This window comes from Pituophis catenifer, unplaced genomic scaffold, assembly GCF_029215685.1.
Source record: "Pituophis catenifer annectens isolate HBS135680 unplaced genomic scaffold, rPitCat1.0.hap2 SCAF_2, whole genome shotgun sequence".
Classification (NCBI taxonomy): domain Eukaryota; kingdom Metazoa; phylum Chordata; class Lepidosauria; order Squamata; family Colubridae; genus Pituophis; species Pituophis catenifer.
In genome coordinates, this window is record NW_027256882.1 from 78,235,276 (window position 1) to 78,252,861 (window position 17,586).

The window sequence follows — 17,586 nt, forward strand, 5'->3', positions numbered from 1 at the left end:
AGCTGAACTGACTGACTGAATCTTTGCTGGCTGATTCCAGCGCTGCATTCATTAAGAGTCTCTTGAGCAACAGATTGTGGCAACAGAACTGACAAGCTGACAGGGTGTTAATTTTAATGGGAACCATTTCTATTTCCACATGAAGATCATTTTGAAAAGGGTTGAAAAGGTTTATTCTCCTGCTTGTAGCTATTTTTCAAGCAGCTCTTAAATGTTAAGAAACAAATGTGTACTATAAATCATCTTATAAGGAAAGATTACCAATTAATCTTTAGAGTTCTAAGGAATAGACTTAGATACCCTTAAGGCCAGTTTTTCAAAGTAAATAATAATTAAACAGAGTCTCAAAACAGGTGGTGGAGCATGACATAATTTTAATGCCGAGATTTCTTTTGACTCCTCATTTTTCTTTTGAGACAATCATTTATCATCATTTTTAAGAGGCAGGGAGACCAAGTTACAAGCATACAAAATTGTGATTAATTTAAAGTTGTGTCAGATATTATAAACTTCTGAATAGACTTTGTGGGATGAAGAATCATGGTTACTTGAGGATGATGTGTATAAAAATCTGAGGGAGAGAAGAGCTGGTCTGCAAGTTCCAAAATTTTCTATAATAATCATAAAGCATGAATACTTGGTGGCTGTTTACACTTATCTTGTTTTTCCAGCGAAAGCCACTGGGCCGAAATGTCACTCCTGCAATTCCCAATTCTCTCTGAAGCAGCATTCTATTGAGTGAGACCAGTGGTTCATGTGACCAAGAGGAGCCTTGGTAGTACAGTGGTCTAAAGCACCCTGTTATTAAGACCAGCTGCCTGTAATTACTGCAGGTTTGAATCTCACCAGGCTCAAGGTTGACTCAGCCTTCCATCCTTTCTAAGGTAGGTTAAATGAGGACCAGTTTGTGGGGGCAATAAGCTGACTTTGTATAAATATACAAAAGGATGAAGGCTATTGCTTAGCACATTGTAAGCCGCCCTGAGTCTCCGGAGAAGGGCAGCATATAAATCAATTTTTTTAAAAAAAAGTTTGTGTCTATCCCTGCAGCAGCCTCAATGTCTCTTGTTATTAGACCGACCAGCATACATAAACCATGGATATGGGTAGAATACTTTAGTGGTGAGAAGTGCATAGAGCAAGGATAAGAGAGAAAGATGTGCATCCTTAAAGGAAGCTCTCCCCCCTCCCACCACTGCAGGAAACACCCATCCTGCATCTGAATGGCCCTTGAGTTCAGGAGATAATGATGGAGACTTGCCTTCTGTGGGGAGCCCTTATTAAACTCATTTCCTTCCTGAATTCAAAAACCACTTACTGCATTTGCTCCATTGGTGCCAGTTAAGAAGGTTCAGTGAGAAGAATATAGCCTCTATTTAAACAAAAAACAAAAAAAAGGTAAGAAATAGGATTCAATTCTCTTTTTAGCTTGCACCTTTCTCTTTCTCTTCCTTTTTTTGCACCTTTTCTCTTCTTCTTTTACCTTGCTTATTTTTCATGTTAAACTGCTGAAGATAATCTGCAGCAGATCCATCTTTAAACAGCTAAAACCTGATTTCATGTCATAGTTTCTTATTGAATAAACACACTCACAAAAACAAATAACCTTTTCCCTATTGTAAATACTGTTCTTATTAATGGACCACCATGCATAAAAAGCAAGATGACCCAGACAGCCAGTGGAAAGTGCTGACCAAAGCAGCCTCTGGGTAGAATTCCCAGCCAGCGCGCCATCTCCATGCATCCACAAGAGCCAAGCTGGGGACAAAGCTAGTCGCAATGTAAACAAGGATGGTGGAGATCTGAGTTGAAACTCCATTCACGCATGAAGTCATCCAGTCTTTTCCACTTCACAAAGCTAATGCAACTACATTATCTTGCCTGATCCTTTTTGCTGCTCTTTCTTCCTCACCAATTCTGTTTTCTCCTTTTCTCACATCTTTTTGCTCCTCTGGTCTCCTTACGCCAGTGTCTCACTGGGAAGACCAAGGGAAGCTGAGCAATGCATGTACACAATCATTTTAAAAGACATGAAACTCCTTCCAAACTCCCGTGAGGAATGGAAACTTGCATGCTATTCATCATGCTGCCTTCTTGTAGCCCTTGTCTATATTCCCAAAAGTTGTTTGTAGTTTTTTTTTTTTTTTTTTAATTTGATTTATATGCCGCCCTTCTCCGGAGACTCAGGGCGGCTTACAATGTGCTCAGCAATAGCCTTCATCCTTTTGTATATTTATACAAAGTCAGCTTATTGCCCCCACAAACTGGGTCCTCATTTCACCTACCTTAGAAAGGATGGAAGGCTGAGTCAACCTTGAGCCTTGGCGAGATTCGAACCCTGCAGTAATTGCAGGCAGCTGGTCTTAATAAGCTTAATAACAGGGTGCCTTAAACCCCTGTACTGTAATGGCTCAGCCCTTCCCTAGATAGGCAAATGGAAGCCCCTGTCCCCTGAAAATTACTGAAGCCCTCCTGCTTATTCCCATTAATTCAACATCTCTTTGAATTTCAGTTAAATGTCTGTGAGGCAACTGACAGGAATGGCATCTCAAGTCTAAATATTTTACAAATGAAATTTGGTTTACCATCACATTAACTGTTTAAAATTAGCAGGTTATGTGGGTTATATTCCAAATAAGAAAGTGACTGACCTCAAGAGACTTTACTTCTAAATAAATGTGCCGAGGACTGCATTGGAAGTGCTGAGTAATCATGCAATGCAGAGACACGGCTTTATATTCAGCTCTAATCATTTTAATAAATAGTACTTCATACTAAGATAAGGATTAAATATTCCCTTTGGGGAATCATTCATTTTACCCTGACTGATAAATGCATTCTGAGCACCGTCTCTCTGTACTTTAAAAAGTTCTAAAGATTCTTAGGGACAATTTATATAATAAAATTCAACGTAGTAATAGGGTGTTATTGTACTTTGAATAAAACCTAAAAACCCTTGGTGGATTATTCTAGGCTTCATTAAAAGAAACAGTCTATCAAAATCTTTTTCTTCTTCTTCTCTACTTTGCACTGGTGAGATCAGTGGCACACCTAGCACATTTGACATATAGAATGGAACATTTTTAACCCACCCTTCATAATCGGTAAAGTTGTTAAGGTATTAGACTAGAAATCAGTAAACTGTGAGTTCTAGGCACAAGCCTACCTGTGTGATCTTGGGTCAGTCATTTCTCTCAGCCCTAAGACAAAGGAACTGACTCAAGCCACTTCCATTCTGCCTATCATGGATTCTCTATTTCTAGAAGATTTTAAGAAGAGGCTGGTTAAACTCTTGCGAATACTTTAACTGGTTTTCTTGCATACTGAAGGAGGTTGGATTACCTTAATCTTGTGGTCTCTTCCAACTCCACAGTTCTGTGATTTTATGAATGATAAAGCTAATCAGAGTCACATGTTGAGCTGGGCAGCTAAAGAAATAAAAAAAAATAAAAAAATAAAGTTAATGCACATCCAACATATATGAGAATAACTATCTGATGGGCTTTTATTTGTGCTGCCTTAGTAAAGTTGGTCATCCACATAGCATTACAACTATTCAAAGACCCATTTAAAATATCAGATTACTGTCTATGTTAGGTAGGGTGTCATTTCTTAAGAAAAAGAACACATACATAAGAAGTGTGGAACTCAAAGCCTCAAATGCCTATGCGCCATTGGCTTATTTAGCACTTTATCTCAATTGAATGCATGCATTGACTCCATTGAAAAGCAAAGCTTTTATGATATCATCAGATTATGAAAGATGCATCGATGTTTGCTGTATAATGCATCACCAACAATGCAAGCTGTAGTATTCCGAAAATGAGCAGCTGAATGAGCCATCAAAGACAAAACAGAAAAAGAAGAGGGAGGGAGGGAGGGAGGGAGAGAGAGCTTAATTTTTTTTAAAAAAAGAGGTTAATTTTTTAATGGTGTGATCCTGTGTGTGAATATAGGAATTTACTGCCTGGCATAAAAGTCCTCATTATCACATAGCAGTGGTGCTTCCTTGGAGAAAGAGAGAGCCACACTAATGTAGAGGGTGATCTGTATCAATTCTGAAAACTACTAAACAACTACTATGACAGATTATCACCTAAAGCAGTATTTCATAGCCACAGCAACTTGAAGATATGTGAACCTGATTTCTGGGAATTAAAGTCCACACATCTTAAAGTTGCAGAGGTTGGGAAACATTGGCCTGAATGAAGAGGTTAAAACATTGTAGGCAAAAGGGGCCTTATGACTCTCCAGAACCTCTTTAGCCCCCCCCCGCCCCCCCCTCAAATGGATGGATAGTCATATTCAGTTTTTAGACAGTTTGAGAGTTGACTAAATTTGAATAGACCAGCCTTTCTCAATTATTTTGCCCTGGTGGAAACCTTGAAATAATGTTCAGGTGCCAGGGAATCTTGCCTAAAAACAACAAATTGTATGCAAACTCCACAACACAACTCATTTCTAATCTACACAATTCACATTTTACAATGTGTACGAAAACAGCAAACGTGAGTTGTAATGCATGAACATTCCTACCACTGTGAATGCTAGCATTAGGTGGCATGCAAAGTTTTCTTTTTCAATCACAATTTCTCAAAGAACCCCAACTGAGAAAGGCTAGAATTGGAACATGGGGTTAATGTATTCAAAGGCCAAATATTATTGTTGAAATAAAAAAGCATCAGCATCAGTGGTGGTATTCAGCCGGTTCTATCCGGTTTGGGAGAACCAGTAGCAGCAGCGGCAGGAGGCTCCGCCCACCAGCCCAGACGTAATCACATCCTGTTTTTAACAATCTGTGCATGCGCGGAAGGCCCTGCGCATGCGTGGAGGTGGCACGTGCGCTCACATTTGCGAACCGGTAGTGAAGGTAAATGAATACCACCCCTGATCAGCATCCAAAAAAATATGAATATTTATGCCTGTTGAGCAGGCTAATTGAGGTGTAAAGAGAAATCTAAACTAAGATGGAAGAAGGGAAGAGGGATCATCTAAGAGATATGGCCAGTGTGGAATCCATATTTGTTCTCTAGTCACTGTCTTATCATGACATTTTGGTGATCAAATTTCTTCCCATGTAGAAGACTTGGGAAGTTTAACTAAGAATATAAAATGGCTTTAACAAGGATTGCCTTCTGGGTCCAAATTTAACCACACAGTTTGGGCAGCGCCATTGATGTTCTTGGATATAACTCCCATCTTCTAATTGAATAGAACAGAGATGAGCTCACACATATTACATTGTGTATTTTTTTTTTTTTGTTCCACAGCTACAAGCAACAGAGCTACAATAATCTCAATGATCAAAGGGCTAATCATGTTGTGGTTCTTAAACACAACCCAAGCTTGGATCTGCATGCTCTGTCCTTGCAAGACTCTTGATTCCTGGGGTTGGGAAGCAAACTGCAATTTGATGGAACTCAAGGAGATGCCCCTCCTGAACTCCAGCATCAAAATTCTTCATCTGCAAAACAACAACTTGACCACTGTTCCTCTTGGTGCTTTAGATAGCTTGACCAACTTGGAGGAAATTAATTTTTCCAACAACCCTTGGCACTGTGACTGCTCTATTTTATATCTCAAGGAGTGGCTGGCAGACTTCAATAAAAGTTCTCTTGCAAAGGCTACCTGTAAAACTCCAGCTTCTCTAAATATGAAAGCCTTGAGCCAGCTGAAAGGGAATGAACTGGAGGGATGTAGGAAATCCCTGCCAATCAGTTGCCGTGATTTTTTTGGGAGGGACTTTGGTCTGATTATTTTGGCAATCATTGTCTTAATTTTAGCAGCATGTGTTTTGCAACGTTCAAAACAGTTGGTTTTCCAAGCCAGCAGAAAGAAGCATTCTTCTGAAGTCCCACTGCTAGGGTTCCATGACCTGGAAAATCAGAAGTCCAAATGAAATGCTGCAGTGGGCAATAAAATGTTGTAAGGATAAAACCAACCATGTAATGTTGTATTTTTCTGAACTGAAAGTATCTATAGTCACAACTAAAGGCCTCTTTTGGTAAAGATATCACACTTTCTCACACACACACATTTCTATGTGTGTATGTCAATAATCACAATATCATTGATATTAAGCCAGTAATTCTGATAGATGTATAAATTTTTTTTGCTTTGTAATTGTACTATACTTATTAATGCTCCGATATGGATAATTGAAATGTGTTTTCATGCATCACAGGTTCTGTTGCTATGGCACTCAGTCATTCAGCCATATAATCATTCACAAAGAGAATAAATAATCCTGATCTTATGCAAACGTTGTTCACTGTGGTAGTAAAGCATATTCTTATATATTAGAAAATGGAGTTACTCACATATTCACCGAATACCAGGACAGAGAATTTAGTGCTTTCATCTTTTACAATTCCATCTGAAAAAAAAATAATTTGAATTAGGAAGTTATATTCTATAAATTATGGTTTTGCTAGTAAAAATATTTTATGGACAGAATATTTAGGATTGGAAAATAGTTTATTTTTGCAGCATTGCAATCCCTATCCATTTAGAAATTGGAAGTTACCAATCCATTTACTGAAGGGATTATTAATTTTTTTAAAATATGGACACTTAATTATTCAGCAATTTGATGAGTGAGTTTGGTGGCTATGTCACAAATTCATCCATATTTCCTTCACAGGGTTCTACTTGGGCTTTTTGCCAAGCTCTGCTTCAGATGATTCTTTTAATGTGAAATTGCACTACCAATATACTCTACCATCTACAGTTATTGGGGTGGGTGGAGGTTTACAATGGTTTCCATTTATGATCTTTCTGTATTTTCCCATTATTTATTTCCCAATATGTATTTATTATTTATCTTCTTGCTTGCTCTAAGAAGAATTAAGGGAGGAAAAATGGACAAATTGCACAGTTTTTGTATTGCTAGTGAATGTTGAGAGTTTCTAGATTAGAATATGGAAGTATCCAAGGACTTCAATTTGCTTCAAACAACTTTAGTCTTGAATGTACAGTATAGGCTGAGTAGTCCTAGTCCATAACTGGTGTGACAGAATAATACACCATCCTGCCTCTTATTATTTAACAAGCACTATATCACTGAAAATTGTGTTGGATTTATTGATTTAAATGAAGCAGACTTATAGTTCACAGTCCACCAATTCTAGTAAAGAGTTCCACAACACACATTTCCAGGTTTTTCTTTATTTTATTCCACAAATATACTTCACATTATTAAAGTGTTCTCAGTTATGCTTAGAAGACACCTGTCCTTGTGATCTATATTCTATATGGATGATATCATGTCTGAATTTAAGGGTTTTTCATCAAAAATAATTTTTTTTATGCTAGAGAGAGCATGCCAGAAACAAATACATTTGCATGAAATTACAATTATCTAACTAGCATTGGATCGAAATTTAATCATTGTAACATATTACAAATATGTTATCATATTTGTAATATGATTTATCATACAAATATCCAGTTAGTCTGGATATAAATTCAGTTAGTCTTGACCGTAAATTTAAATGAAACTGCTCTAAGCATGGCAGACCCCGGATTTATCAAGGATTATCATTATCTCCTTGAAGTCTAAGCCTTTTTACAAATGATAAAATGTTTTACTTAATTTATTTCATCAACCTGGACTTAATACTTCCACTTTTCTCATGGGTTATATGAGATATAAATCATGCACTATATCAGTCCTTTCCAGCATGGTTCTCTACTGGTAAGAGGAACGACAATTGCCAGAATTCCCAAGCAACACATCACTGTTGGAAATTTTAGCTGGTTGCTCAGGGAAGTATAGTCCCAACATATTTATAGAATTCCCAGTGGGGAAAATTTATTATCCTACTGTATTACAGAAAGGGACTGGCTTCGCAAATATCAGAGATCTACCCTCTCAGCAACCATTGCAAGCCTTACTAATGATGAAGAATGGTAATACCATGCCTGACTCTGCAACAAACCATAATTTTATTAAACTTGTATGTTAGCTGACTTCTAACAACCCTATGTAGCTCACAAAAGTAAAAGAAATTACAATCAAATCTATAAAACATAAAGATAAAGCAAGGAAAGCACGACAAAGTGAAGAGTCTTACTCTTTCTTGCCATAGGCCTGGGTAAAAAGCCAGGTGCTGATGTTCTCCTAAACAACAGCAGCAGAGTGGAAGTCTATCCAGATCTTGGACAGAACTTTGTCTCAAAGGCCAGGTGCTGCCTACAGAGAAGGCATCCTTCAGGAGTCCCAATAGTTTAATCAAAGGAGCACAGAGCATGCCAACCCTGCCAGATCCAATTGGCTGCAGCAGATACAGAGGCAGGCAGTCCCTCAAGTAACCAAAGTCTATGCCATGTAGAACTTTATAGGTAATCAGCATCTTGAATCACACCAGAAAGGAAACCAGCAACCAGTGTAGCTCGTGAAATAGAGGTGCTACATGGTCATATGGAACCATGCTTATGACTTATGTAAAGCTTCTGGTCAGTGGTGAAATCCAATTTTTTTTTACTACTGGTTCTGTGGGCATGGCTTGGTGGGTGTGGTGTCGCTTGGTGGGCGTGGCAGCGGAAGGATACTGCAAAATCTCCATTCCCACCGTACTCCAGGGGAAGGATACTGCAAAATCCCCATTCCCTCCCCACTCCTGGTGGAAGGAAATTGAAAAATCTCCATTCCCACCCCACTCTGGAGTCACCCAGAGGTGGTATTTGCCGGTTCTCAGAATTTCGGCTACCAGTTCTCCAGAACCTGTCAGAACCTACTGGACTGTTGCACCAGTCAAGACACAATGCAACTAGGATATAAGTGGCTGTCTGAAGGGCTTCCTGACCTAGGAAAAGTTGGCATACCAGGTAAGAACTAAGCCAATTAGTCAAGGAAGCCTCAATCCAGAAATCCACAACGAAAGGGTAACCATTGCCCTTGAACTCTTGTGCTCAGCAGCTGTGTTTCAAGCCAGTATTATGTCACTCATATTAATCAATTGATACCATGGGAAGGACAAGTAGACAGCCAACATTTTTAGTTTTTGGATGATTTTTTTTTTTTTTAATAATGGGAGGTCAACATTATCCAAATTCATCAAAAGAAATGAACAAGCGATAAGAGAACCAATAACTGGCTGTTGCACAAAGAAAATTGGTCTGGATTGGGGATTTTCTCTATTGGAAACCCCAGGGTTGGAAACCCCTAAGTCTTCAAAACCACAAGCGATCTCTTTTGCTTTATAGAATACTGTTCTTTGCTGAAAATATTACAGTTTGTTATTTTATGATAACTGCCTGAAAAACCCCTAAGCAATGGAAACAAATCCTTCACTAATGATGTGCAAAGAAATGTAACTGCATTGTAAGCTTTGCATCATTTATAAATTAATGAGTTGCAGCTCCATTATGCTTGTGGTGTTTAAATTCCTTCATTATTCCTGTTTAATGCAATATATATGATAATCGGTTTTTGTGCGAAGGTAAACCTAGATCATTTTATTTCATGTAAAATTAACATGAAAATATTTTCTGCTCTAGAAAGTTCATTAGGAATATGAGAGTTTCATGTAGCAGGCAAAATGGAAAGAAAACCCACACACATATCCTACCATTCTATGCTTTAAGTTGGAGAAATGTCTATAAACATATGCAACATCTGAAATAAAGTCCTTGATTCTTGTTAATTGAATTCACATCGACGTAGACATGTATCAATTTTCACTGTCCATATTAAAAAAAAAAGCTTATTTATTTTAAAGATATTTTTGGAAATCAGAACTGAAGTTACTTATAGCAGAGAATGTAAAAATGTTGCTCTGGGAAACATAAACTTTAGAGGTCTTGGAGAATTGTTGAAGGAGTGCAGCTTTTCTAATAAGCAGAACTCTCCTTATCAGAAGGAACCAGGGTGTTGTTATCAGGAGAATTCTTCCAGAGACAGAATGAGTTAAGCTGCAATGGCGGATGAGGGAGTATCACAAGCTTATCTTTCCCGGCCACTTCTTTCATAAGCTTCGGGACACTTCCTACATAGCCAATCAAATGGATTTCCATAGGGCGTGCTGCTGCTTACAGTTCTCATTGTAACAACCCACAGAAAGATGGAATAACTATGCCATCCACTGAAAATGGATCATGTGCAAAAAGTTTCCCAGAGAACTTTGGAAAGGTGATGTGGTCTGTGAATCAGCTCTATCTTTTCCTATATTGAAAAATGCACAGGGTTGAAAGCTGATTTTCAGATGCTGAAAATCAATGTAAATATTTACAAACAAAATTAAGAGAATGCAAAGGTGTACGGAAGACGTTCTCATATGTCTTTGGCTTGAGGTAAGTTCTTTTTCTGGTATCAAAGGTGTTTATTATGTCTTTTTATACTTCTAAAAAGAAAAAAAGAAAAAAAAACTGCAAAAAAAAACCCCCCACAATGGTAATAAAAATAAATTATTGTTTTTGTTGGCCGTACAGCCAGATGTTTAGACTGGATTTGGCATTTTTATCCATCAATCAAATGTTTCCCACGGCATAGGCAGATATTGTTTGATAGGGTTAAAAGTATCATTGCAGGATGTAAGCTATTCAAGTAAAGCTGCCTTTTGCAATTGATTGATGGTGATTTCGTCAATGCCAAAGATGTTCAAGTAATGCTCCTGCTGTTTTGAGCCCAAGGTGCCTATTACTATTGGTACTATCTTTGCTTTCTTTTGCCATAGTCATTCTATTCTATTTGCAAGTCTCTGTATTTTGGGATTTGCACTAACTAACTAACAAAGTTAGTTCAGGTTATTGCTGATTATCCAGGGGGGAACTTGAGGATTTCTAGAAATGGAAACCCCAATCCCTAAAATAAAACCACAGAGGGAAGGAACCCCAAAAGAACTAAGCATACGCAGGACTACAGAACATTTAAGTGAAAGCTAAATGGAGAAATAGAAAAGCAGATTCACATGTGAAACATCTGAATTTGGCAGGTCCTTACTTAAATACAGAGGACCTACTTTTTAAAATGAAAATAGATTTTAAAAAATAAACATTTAATATTTTCAGGGCATATATAAATGATATAAAAGAGTAATTTTACATGAATGGCTTTAATTGCTTTAAATACTTGCTTTTACCCTATGATGCATAATTAAGTTTTTTGAACGGGTTGTTTGAAAAATTGCATGCCTCACATTTTGCTGCTTACTATCTGAGAGAGGCATTTTGCCTTGTTTTGAGAATGCAGCCGAATTTGCTGCTACATGCAAAACAGCAGCAGCTGCAAAGGGGGAAGGGCCAAAATAGGGCCCCCATCTCTCCCCTGTCTTCACTTAGCTCATAGAGGTATATTCAGCTATTGCTTTAAAGTTCCTTGAATTCTACACATTTCTCTCCAGACGCAAGGCCCACAAAGTTATTTGCTTTACCACTGGGAACTGGTAGTAAGGGTAAGTAGAACCAACCCTGGCGGGAAAGCTAGTTAGGTGTTTTTTATATAGGTTGGGTCTACATTGTTTTCTTTCCAACTAGCTTGGAAATGAGCAACGTCTGAGATAACAGCTTCAGATTATTTTCTGCTCTGCATTCAGCTCCACCTATCTGTTCCTTTACTAAGCAGATGATTCCACTGACCTACATTTTCAGCCTTTCAAAAAGAGTGCCACCAGCACGCAGGTAGTCCTCGACTTACAACAGTTCATTTAGTGACCAAAGTTATAACAGCACTGGAAAAGTGACTTATGACCATTTTTCACACGACCATAGCAGCATCCCCACCATGGTTATGTGATCCAAATTCAGATGCTTGAGAACTGGTTCCTATTTAAGGTGGTTGCAGTGACTCGGGTTCATGTGATTTCCCCTTTTACGACCTTCTGGGAAGCAAAGTCAATGGGGAAGTCAGATTCACTTAACACCTGTGTGACTAACTTAACAACTACAACCATTCACTTAACAATTGTGGCAAAAAAGGTCATAAAATGGGGCAAAACTCATTTAACAAATGTCTCACTTAGCAATTTTGGGCTCAACTGTGGTCATAAGTCAAGGACTACCTGTAAATAGGGGCAGGATATGCAGAACTGGCTGCTTTTGTGATATTCCTATCCTTCCTCCACTGAGATAATAAATGTCCACTTACTTTATTCTTACAATAATTCTATAACGCAGAAAGGATTCTGATAATGCCTTTCTCATGATTACCCAATAAATTCCTGGTGATCACAGATGTGAATTAAATTTAATAATCTGTCCATTCCTCCTCCTTTGACAGATCACTCTTTTATGACTGTTCAAGTGAAATCTAGTAAGTCAGTGTTATACTATGTATCACAACTCTTTAAATTTTGCATAGGCATAGCAGTTTCCTCAAGTTTTGGATTTTTTTTTATTCCGTAAAAAATATGTGATCCTCCACTTCAAAACCTACTAGAATCCATTTTCCCATAATATGAAAACAACATCCCCTAGGGCTGAATATGTTTAATTTATTCTGTAAAAAATGTTGCATTCTGAGCATCCTAATGCATTTCTCTGTAAGTAGGTTGTTTCCACAATTCCATTTAGGAACTGAAAAGATTCAGACCTGAACTTGAGAACTGAGAAAAACATTTCTATGCATAAGCCTTCGTAAATATCAGTGCTTACCTTTGAAGGAAAACATGCTTCATGTGCTTCACAGATGATCTAACACAATGAGAAATAAATTGTTTGTATGAAAATTAACTTTCCCTTCCTGCTGGCTGCTTATAAAATTATTGATTTCTTATCGAAAGGGGCAGTCAGGAGAAGATTCAACTTAGATGTAGACTATCATATATTGCAAAACCTAAATTCATTCTACGTCTGATATGAAAATATTTTTAACTATAATATTAAAGAAAACCTCAACTCCAAGGGGGATCTTTTATAAGCAGCACAAAATATTAAATCACCCATTCAAATATATGATGAGCATGAGATATTAATTTACATCAGGGGTGTCCAAACACCTATGGACTTCAATTCCGAGAATTCCCCAGCCAGCCATGTTGGATGAAGATTTCTGGGAGTTGAAATGCACAAGTCTTAAAGTTGCCAAGGTTGGATACCCCTGAGTTATTTCAACATATTTTACACGTTTATTGTGGAGAATGTTGAGCAAAACTAAATGTTCATAAACTTACACTAGTTTATTTCTTTATACGGTTATCCTCATTTAAATTTTCAGGATGATGCCATGTCAAGGCTTATTGATTCTTCTGTTTCTTGAAGCTACCTTTGCAAGCCACTGTCCACACCACTGTACATGCTCTCCACCAGGAAACAGTCCACTAAAACTGAACTGTAGCTTCATGGGAATGATGGTGCTTCCACTTTTGCCAAGTCAAATACAAGAGTTGTATCTCCAAGGCAACAAGCTAGCCACGATACCTGCAGGAGCATTTGACCATCTTCAGGTGTTGAAGATCATCAATCTATCTAGGAATCCATGGCATTGTGACTGTGGGATTTTGTATCTGAAAAACTGGTTGGAAGACCAAGAGGGAAGCTTAGCTTCTAAAGATGTTAGGTGTTTTTCTCCTCCTGCACTTCGCAAAAAAATGATATCTGAGCTCAAGAGGAACGAACTGCAGTTGTGCTTCACTTCCCGTATACTTTGTTCAGATTTCTTGTTCAATGATGCATTCATTTTCTTTTTTAGTCTTATTATTTTTATTATCAACTGTTTCTTGATAACAAAAAGGACTAAGTTTAAAGTGGATGTTTATGACAAGAATTTATGACCAGCCCCCCCCCCCCCCCCGCCGCCGCAGACCCAGGAAAAGCTCCTGCTATTTCTGATCAACTGAAAAGAAGAACAGGAAAAAGAGTACCAAGCCATTCATCATTGCTTGTGACTACTGTGCATTAGGTTGCAGAACAAAGAGAAAGGTCAAACAAATTATTTCTGTTTATCATTAAAAGTGAAATGGTCAACTGAAAAGCATGACTATTTAGATTATTCATTTTAAAGAACAGAAACTCATTAAGAATATCTACATGGAACAAAAACTATAATTTGCAGCTTCTAAGGTAAAACTTAAACCAAAGAATTAGTGTCTCATTTTAAACATACTTTTGATTTTCATAACATGTTGGAAATCATCTGATGAAAGCACCACCCATATTTTTGTACTATAATTCAAGTCAAAGATCAGGTGGCAAATTATGGCCTTTGATTAATAAATCAGTATACTGAATTATTTAGCATCTGTTGACCTGGATTCTGTCCTGGTTGTGGTCATTTTCATTTAATCCATAAACAGTTTTTGGCAGATGGAGTTCAGGTGCTCCAGATGCTGATTAGTATATACCACAATGAGAAATTCTTTAAAGACTTTCTAGTATATGTGGTATATGTGGAGCTCTGCTTGTACGTGTATCTGTCTATGTTTGCTGCTGTTTTTGTTGTTATTAATATATCTATCAACAACACAAAAAGCAGTTAGCAACAGATATGATTTCTTGGCAAGATTGCATGGGAAAACTTATTATCAAATTCAAAGAAATGTGTTTACAATAATTGTCTTTTTCTGAATTCAATTCAAGATAATTGTACTGACCTCAAAGCCTATAGTTTGAGAAAATACTCTCCATATTTAACACTTTGTACCAACCTACCTATAGATTATGTGTCTTCCAGATCACCCACAGAAAAATGTTTGCAGTCAGGGGAAGAACATTTTAGGATTGTGCACCCTATTTCTTTTCCAGTAATACTCATTTGCTGTTTATCTCGCAATACATGGAAATATTTCATGAATATCTTTGTATTATTCTGGATTTTTAAAAATGTGCAAAGTCATGTCTACTGATGCTTATTGTTCTCTAATATTTCTGCAACAACTGATAGTTTTAAACTGTTTTTAACCATCTGAAGGAGGAGGCAAGGGCAAATCGCTTGTTACCAAGAAAATTGTGGGGATTTATACAGGCACTTGCCAGGAGTCAACACCACTTGAAGGCAAATGCACACAAAAAAGAAGAATTTAAGTTAACTTTTATCAACCTGGTATTTCCACATTACTTGGACTACTCCCATCACCATGACCAAAATAACTGTGGATGATGAGAACTGTAGCTCTAAATGAATAGAATATTTTTGCAGTTTAGAAGAAACCATACGTTCAAGAAGCCTGCAAAACATACAAATAGAAATTGCAATAGTAACAATGATTTTCACCAACAAAACCAGTGAAAATAATCTAATAAATTATTTTTTTGGATAACAAGAATTTTACCATAATGACTATTAAAAATACGATGCTCTTCATATCAGGGAGTGTTTTTCTGAATGTGTCACACAATACTCTTCTTCTCATCAAATATCAGTACTGACAAATTAGAAGACGGTATCAATAAGCATCACTCTGTAGATGATACTTTAGAAGGTTTGTCTAAGAATGGGATTCACACTCAGCAAAATAACAAAATTCAAACCCAAAGTTTCAGATTAAAAGGGTTTGAATCAGGGGTAGGTTCTACTTACCTTTACTACCGGTTTGCAACAGGATTGTGTGCACACATGCACATGCGCAGATCTCCTATGACAACATCCAGGGCGGTGGGTATAGCCTCCCGCCGGTTTTACTACCGGTTCTTGCAAACCGGTCTGAACCAGGGGAAACCCACTACTGGTTTGAATCCTAATGAGAATCAATCAAATACTGCCTCATAAATCATGATAAAAGCTTATCTATCTACATGAATTGGCATACAATTCATGGGATTTACAAAGTAGACTGGTGAAAGCATTTGAACTGAATTGTTTCTGGCCTTCTAGGATAAGTCTGGCAAATTTTTCCCCCAAAGGTTTTCGTCTGCTTTCAGCAAACAAGCATTTCAGTATAAATAGACAGAACTATTTGACGACCTATCTTTCTGTATACTTTTAGCTGCACGCTTTTAACATAATTGGTCAAATGTAGCTTTCATGTATCAGACACATTTCATAAATACACATTTAAGTCTTTCTTTGATTCTCCCACTGAAATCAGTGGAATTCAGCTACTTGATTTTACTTGGGATGGGCTCCTCCTCTTAAAAATAAAAATGACTTATTCTGATCTCAGAAGCACAAACATATATACTATTTCATGTAAAAGGGATCTAGATGCAAGCTGTACTACAAACTGGAGTGAATATCCCTGTTTTGTGTAAAAAGAAGGAATAAAGCTTCAGTGGAGCCTGGCAAAAATATTTCAGAAAAAAAGAGAATGCCAAAAGTTCGGCTGCTGCCAGTGCTTTTTTTTCTGCCCGCGTTATTTATGTACCTGGAGCAGCTGCAAACCATGAGGCACTTTATTCCACTTCACGCTTTCTCCTTGATCTCTAGAAAGAATTAGACAAGCCCTTTGCAATTTTCACAGTCACAGTTCTTAAGTTTGTGAGATAGAGCTCCCTAAGAGAATACAGGCAGATGATAAAGGACACATCACCAGAGGCCTTGGCACGAGACAGAAAGAGAAAAGAGGTTCTTTAGAAGAGACGTGGTGGGAAAAGGAATTAGAAATCAGAACCACTGCAGGAACAAATGAAACATATATTCTCTTAATGCAAACAAGCGTTTTAAAATTATACCTTTTTAGTTGGATGCCAATAGTTCGATTATAATTGCCACAGAATGCCTTGGGTATGTAAAAGGAGTTACATCTGTGGAATTGTTTGTGAATAGCAACATGGATACTGTGCACTCAGTAACTATTATTCAACATATTAGCTTGTGGTACCACAAGTTTAATGCACCTATTGAGATGATGGATGCCTAAGTGCCAGTACTGACATATAGTTCAGCTGCAGCTCCACCATCAACATGTGGAGCCATTCTAAAACATGCATGAGTCCAGAAGTAAAGATTATTTAAGGTTCTCTATTCAGAAAAGGATCCTTTTGCATATGCATGGCTCCATTTTAGGCTGGTGTCAATTACAGGTGAGCCAAGGAGTGCAATGAATGCTTGTCTGTTACTATCTCGAGAAGGGCTAACCCAAATGTCCTTGATAGATAGACTATGATGTACAGGTAGTCCTCGACTTACAAAGCAATAGAGCCTACAAAACATGGTTGTAAGTTGTGACGGTCATATAGCAGGTCATCATATGACTCACCTAATTTATAACTTTTTGTGGCAGTTGTTAACACAACAGTCATAAAGCAAACTCCACAGCCATTTGGTGAATGCCATGTGGATTTTAGGAGCAGGGTTGGATGCTCAGGCAAAATTGTATCTATTATCTGCCTAAACTTTTGCCAAACTATCATTTATGATCCGGCTGGATAGTAATAAATAGTCTAACCTCTGCCATAAAAATCTACCCTCTCCTCTGTAGGAAAGATGGATGACAATGATGATGATACATTTGCTAAGACACAGTACAAACAACCAAGTAAAAAAAACACTCCATGCATATATGTACATATTTATTTGGTTTACAGAGCCCTTATTTTGGTCAAAAGCTCAAAGTAGCATACCCAGCACCCCCCTCCTCCTATTTTCCACACAACAGCCCTATGAGATAAGTTGGGATGAGAAAGGAGAGGGTTTTTTGTTCTGCTGACATGTATCAGATATGGGGTTATGGTTATGGTTAAGGTTAGAGCTCACAAATCTCTAACTGCCTG

General features: G+C 37.6%; 2 protein-coding genes and 1 long non-coding RNA gene across 6 annotated transcripts; 2 read left to right on the forward strand and 1 right to left on the reverse strand.

The window, feature by feature from the left end:
* Window positions 1–1,317: 1,317 nt before the first annotated feature.
* LOC139309561 (uncharacterized) lies at window positions 1,318–8,153 on the reverse strand. Its single transcript, XR_011599869.1, has 4 exons — window positions 8,076–8,153; window positions 6,321–6,376; window positions 3,343–3,428; window positions 1,318–1,372 (listed from the first exon to the last, which is right to left on the reverse strand). It is a non-coding gene; the product is annotated as an uncharacterized lncRNA (long non-coding RNA).
* Window positions 5,300–5,899, forward strand: LOC139309559 (platelet glycoprotein IX-like). The gene has a single exon (XM_070933660.1). The coding sequence runs from the start codon at window positions 5,300–5,302 to the stop codon at window positions 5,897–5,899; it is 600 nt and encodes a 199-aa protein (XP_070789761.1).
* A 1,853-nt stretch (window positions 8,154–10,006) lies between the features above and the next one.
* Window positions 10,007–15,238, forward strand: LOC139312305 (platelet glycoprotein IX-like). 4 transcript variants are annotated; one of them, XM_070936987.1, is made up of 2 exons: window positions 10,007–10,132; window positions 13,154–15,238. In XM_070936987.1, the coding sequence occupies exons 1-2, from the start codon at window positions 10,092–10,094 to the stop codon at window positions 13,707–13,709; spliced, it is 597 nt and encodes a 198-aa protein (XP_070793088.1). In that variant the 5' UTR covers window positions 10,007–10,091; the 3' UTR covers window positions 13,710–15,238. The 4 variants fall into 4 exon arrangements, with proteins under 4 accessions (XP_070793088.1, XP_070793090.1, XP_070793091.1 ...); XM_070936989.1 differs by having other exon boundaries at window positions 10,022–10,293; XM_070936990.1 differs by lacking the exon at window positions 10,007–10,132 and adding an exon at window positions 11,132–11,393.
* Window positions 15,239–17,586: the final 2,348 nt, after the last annotated feature.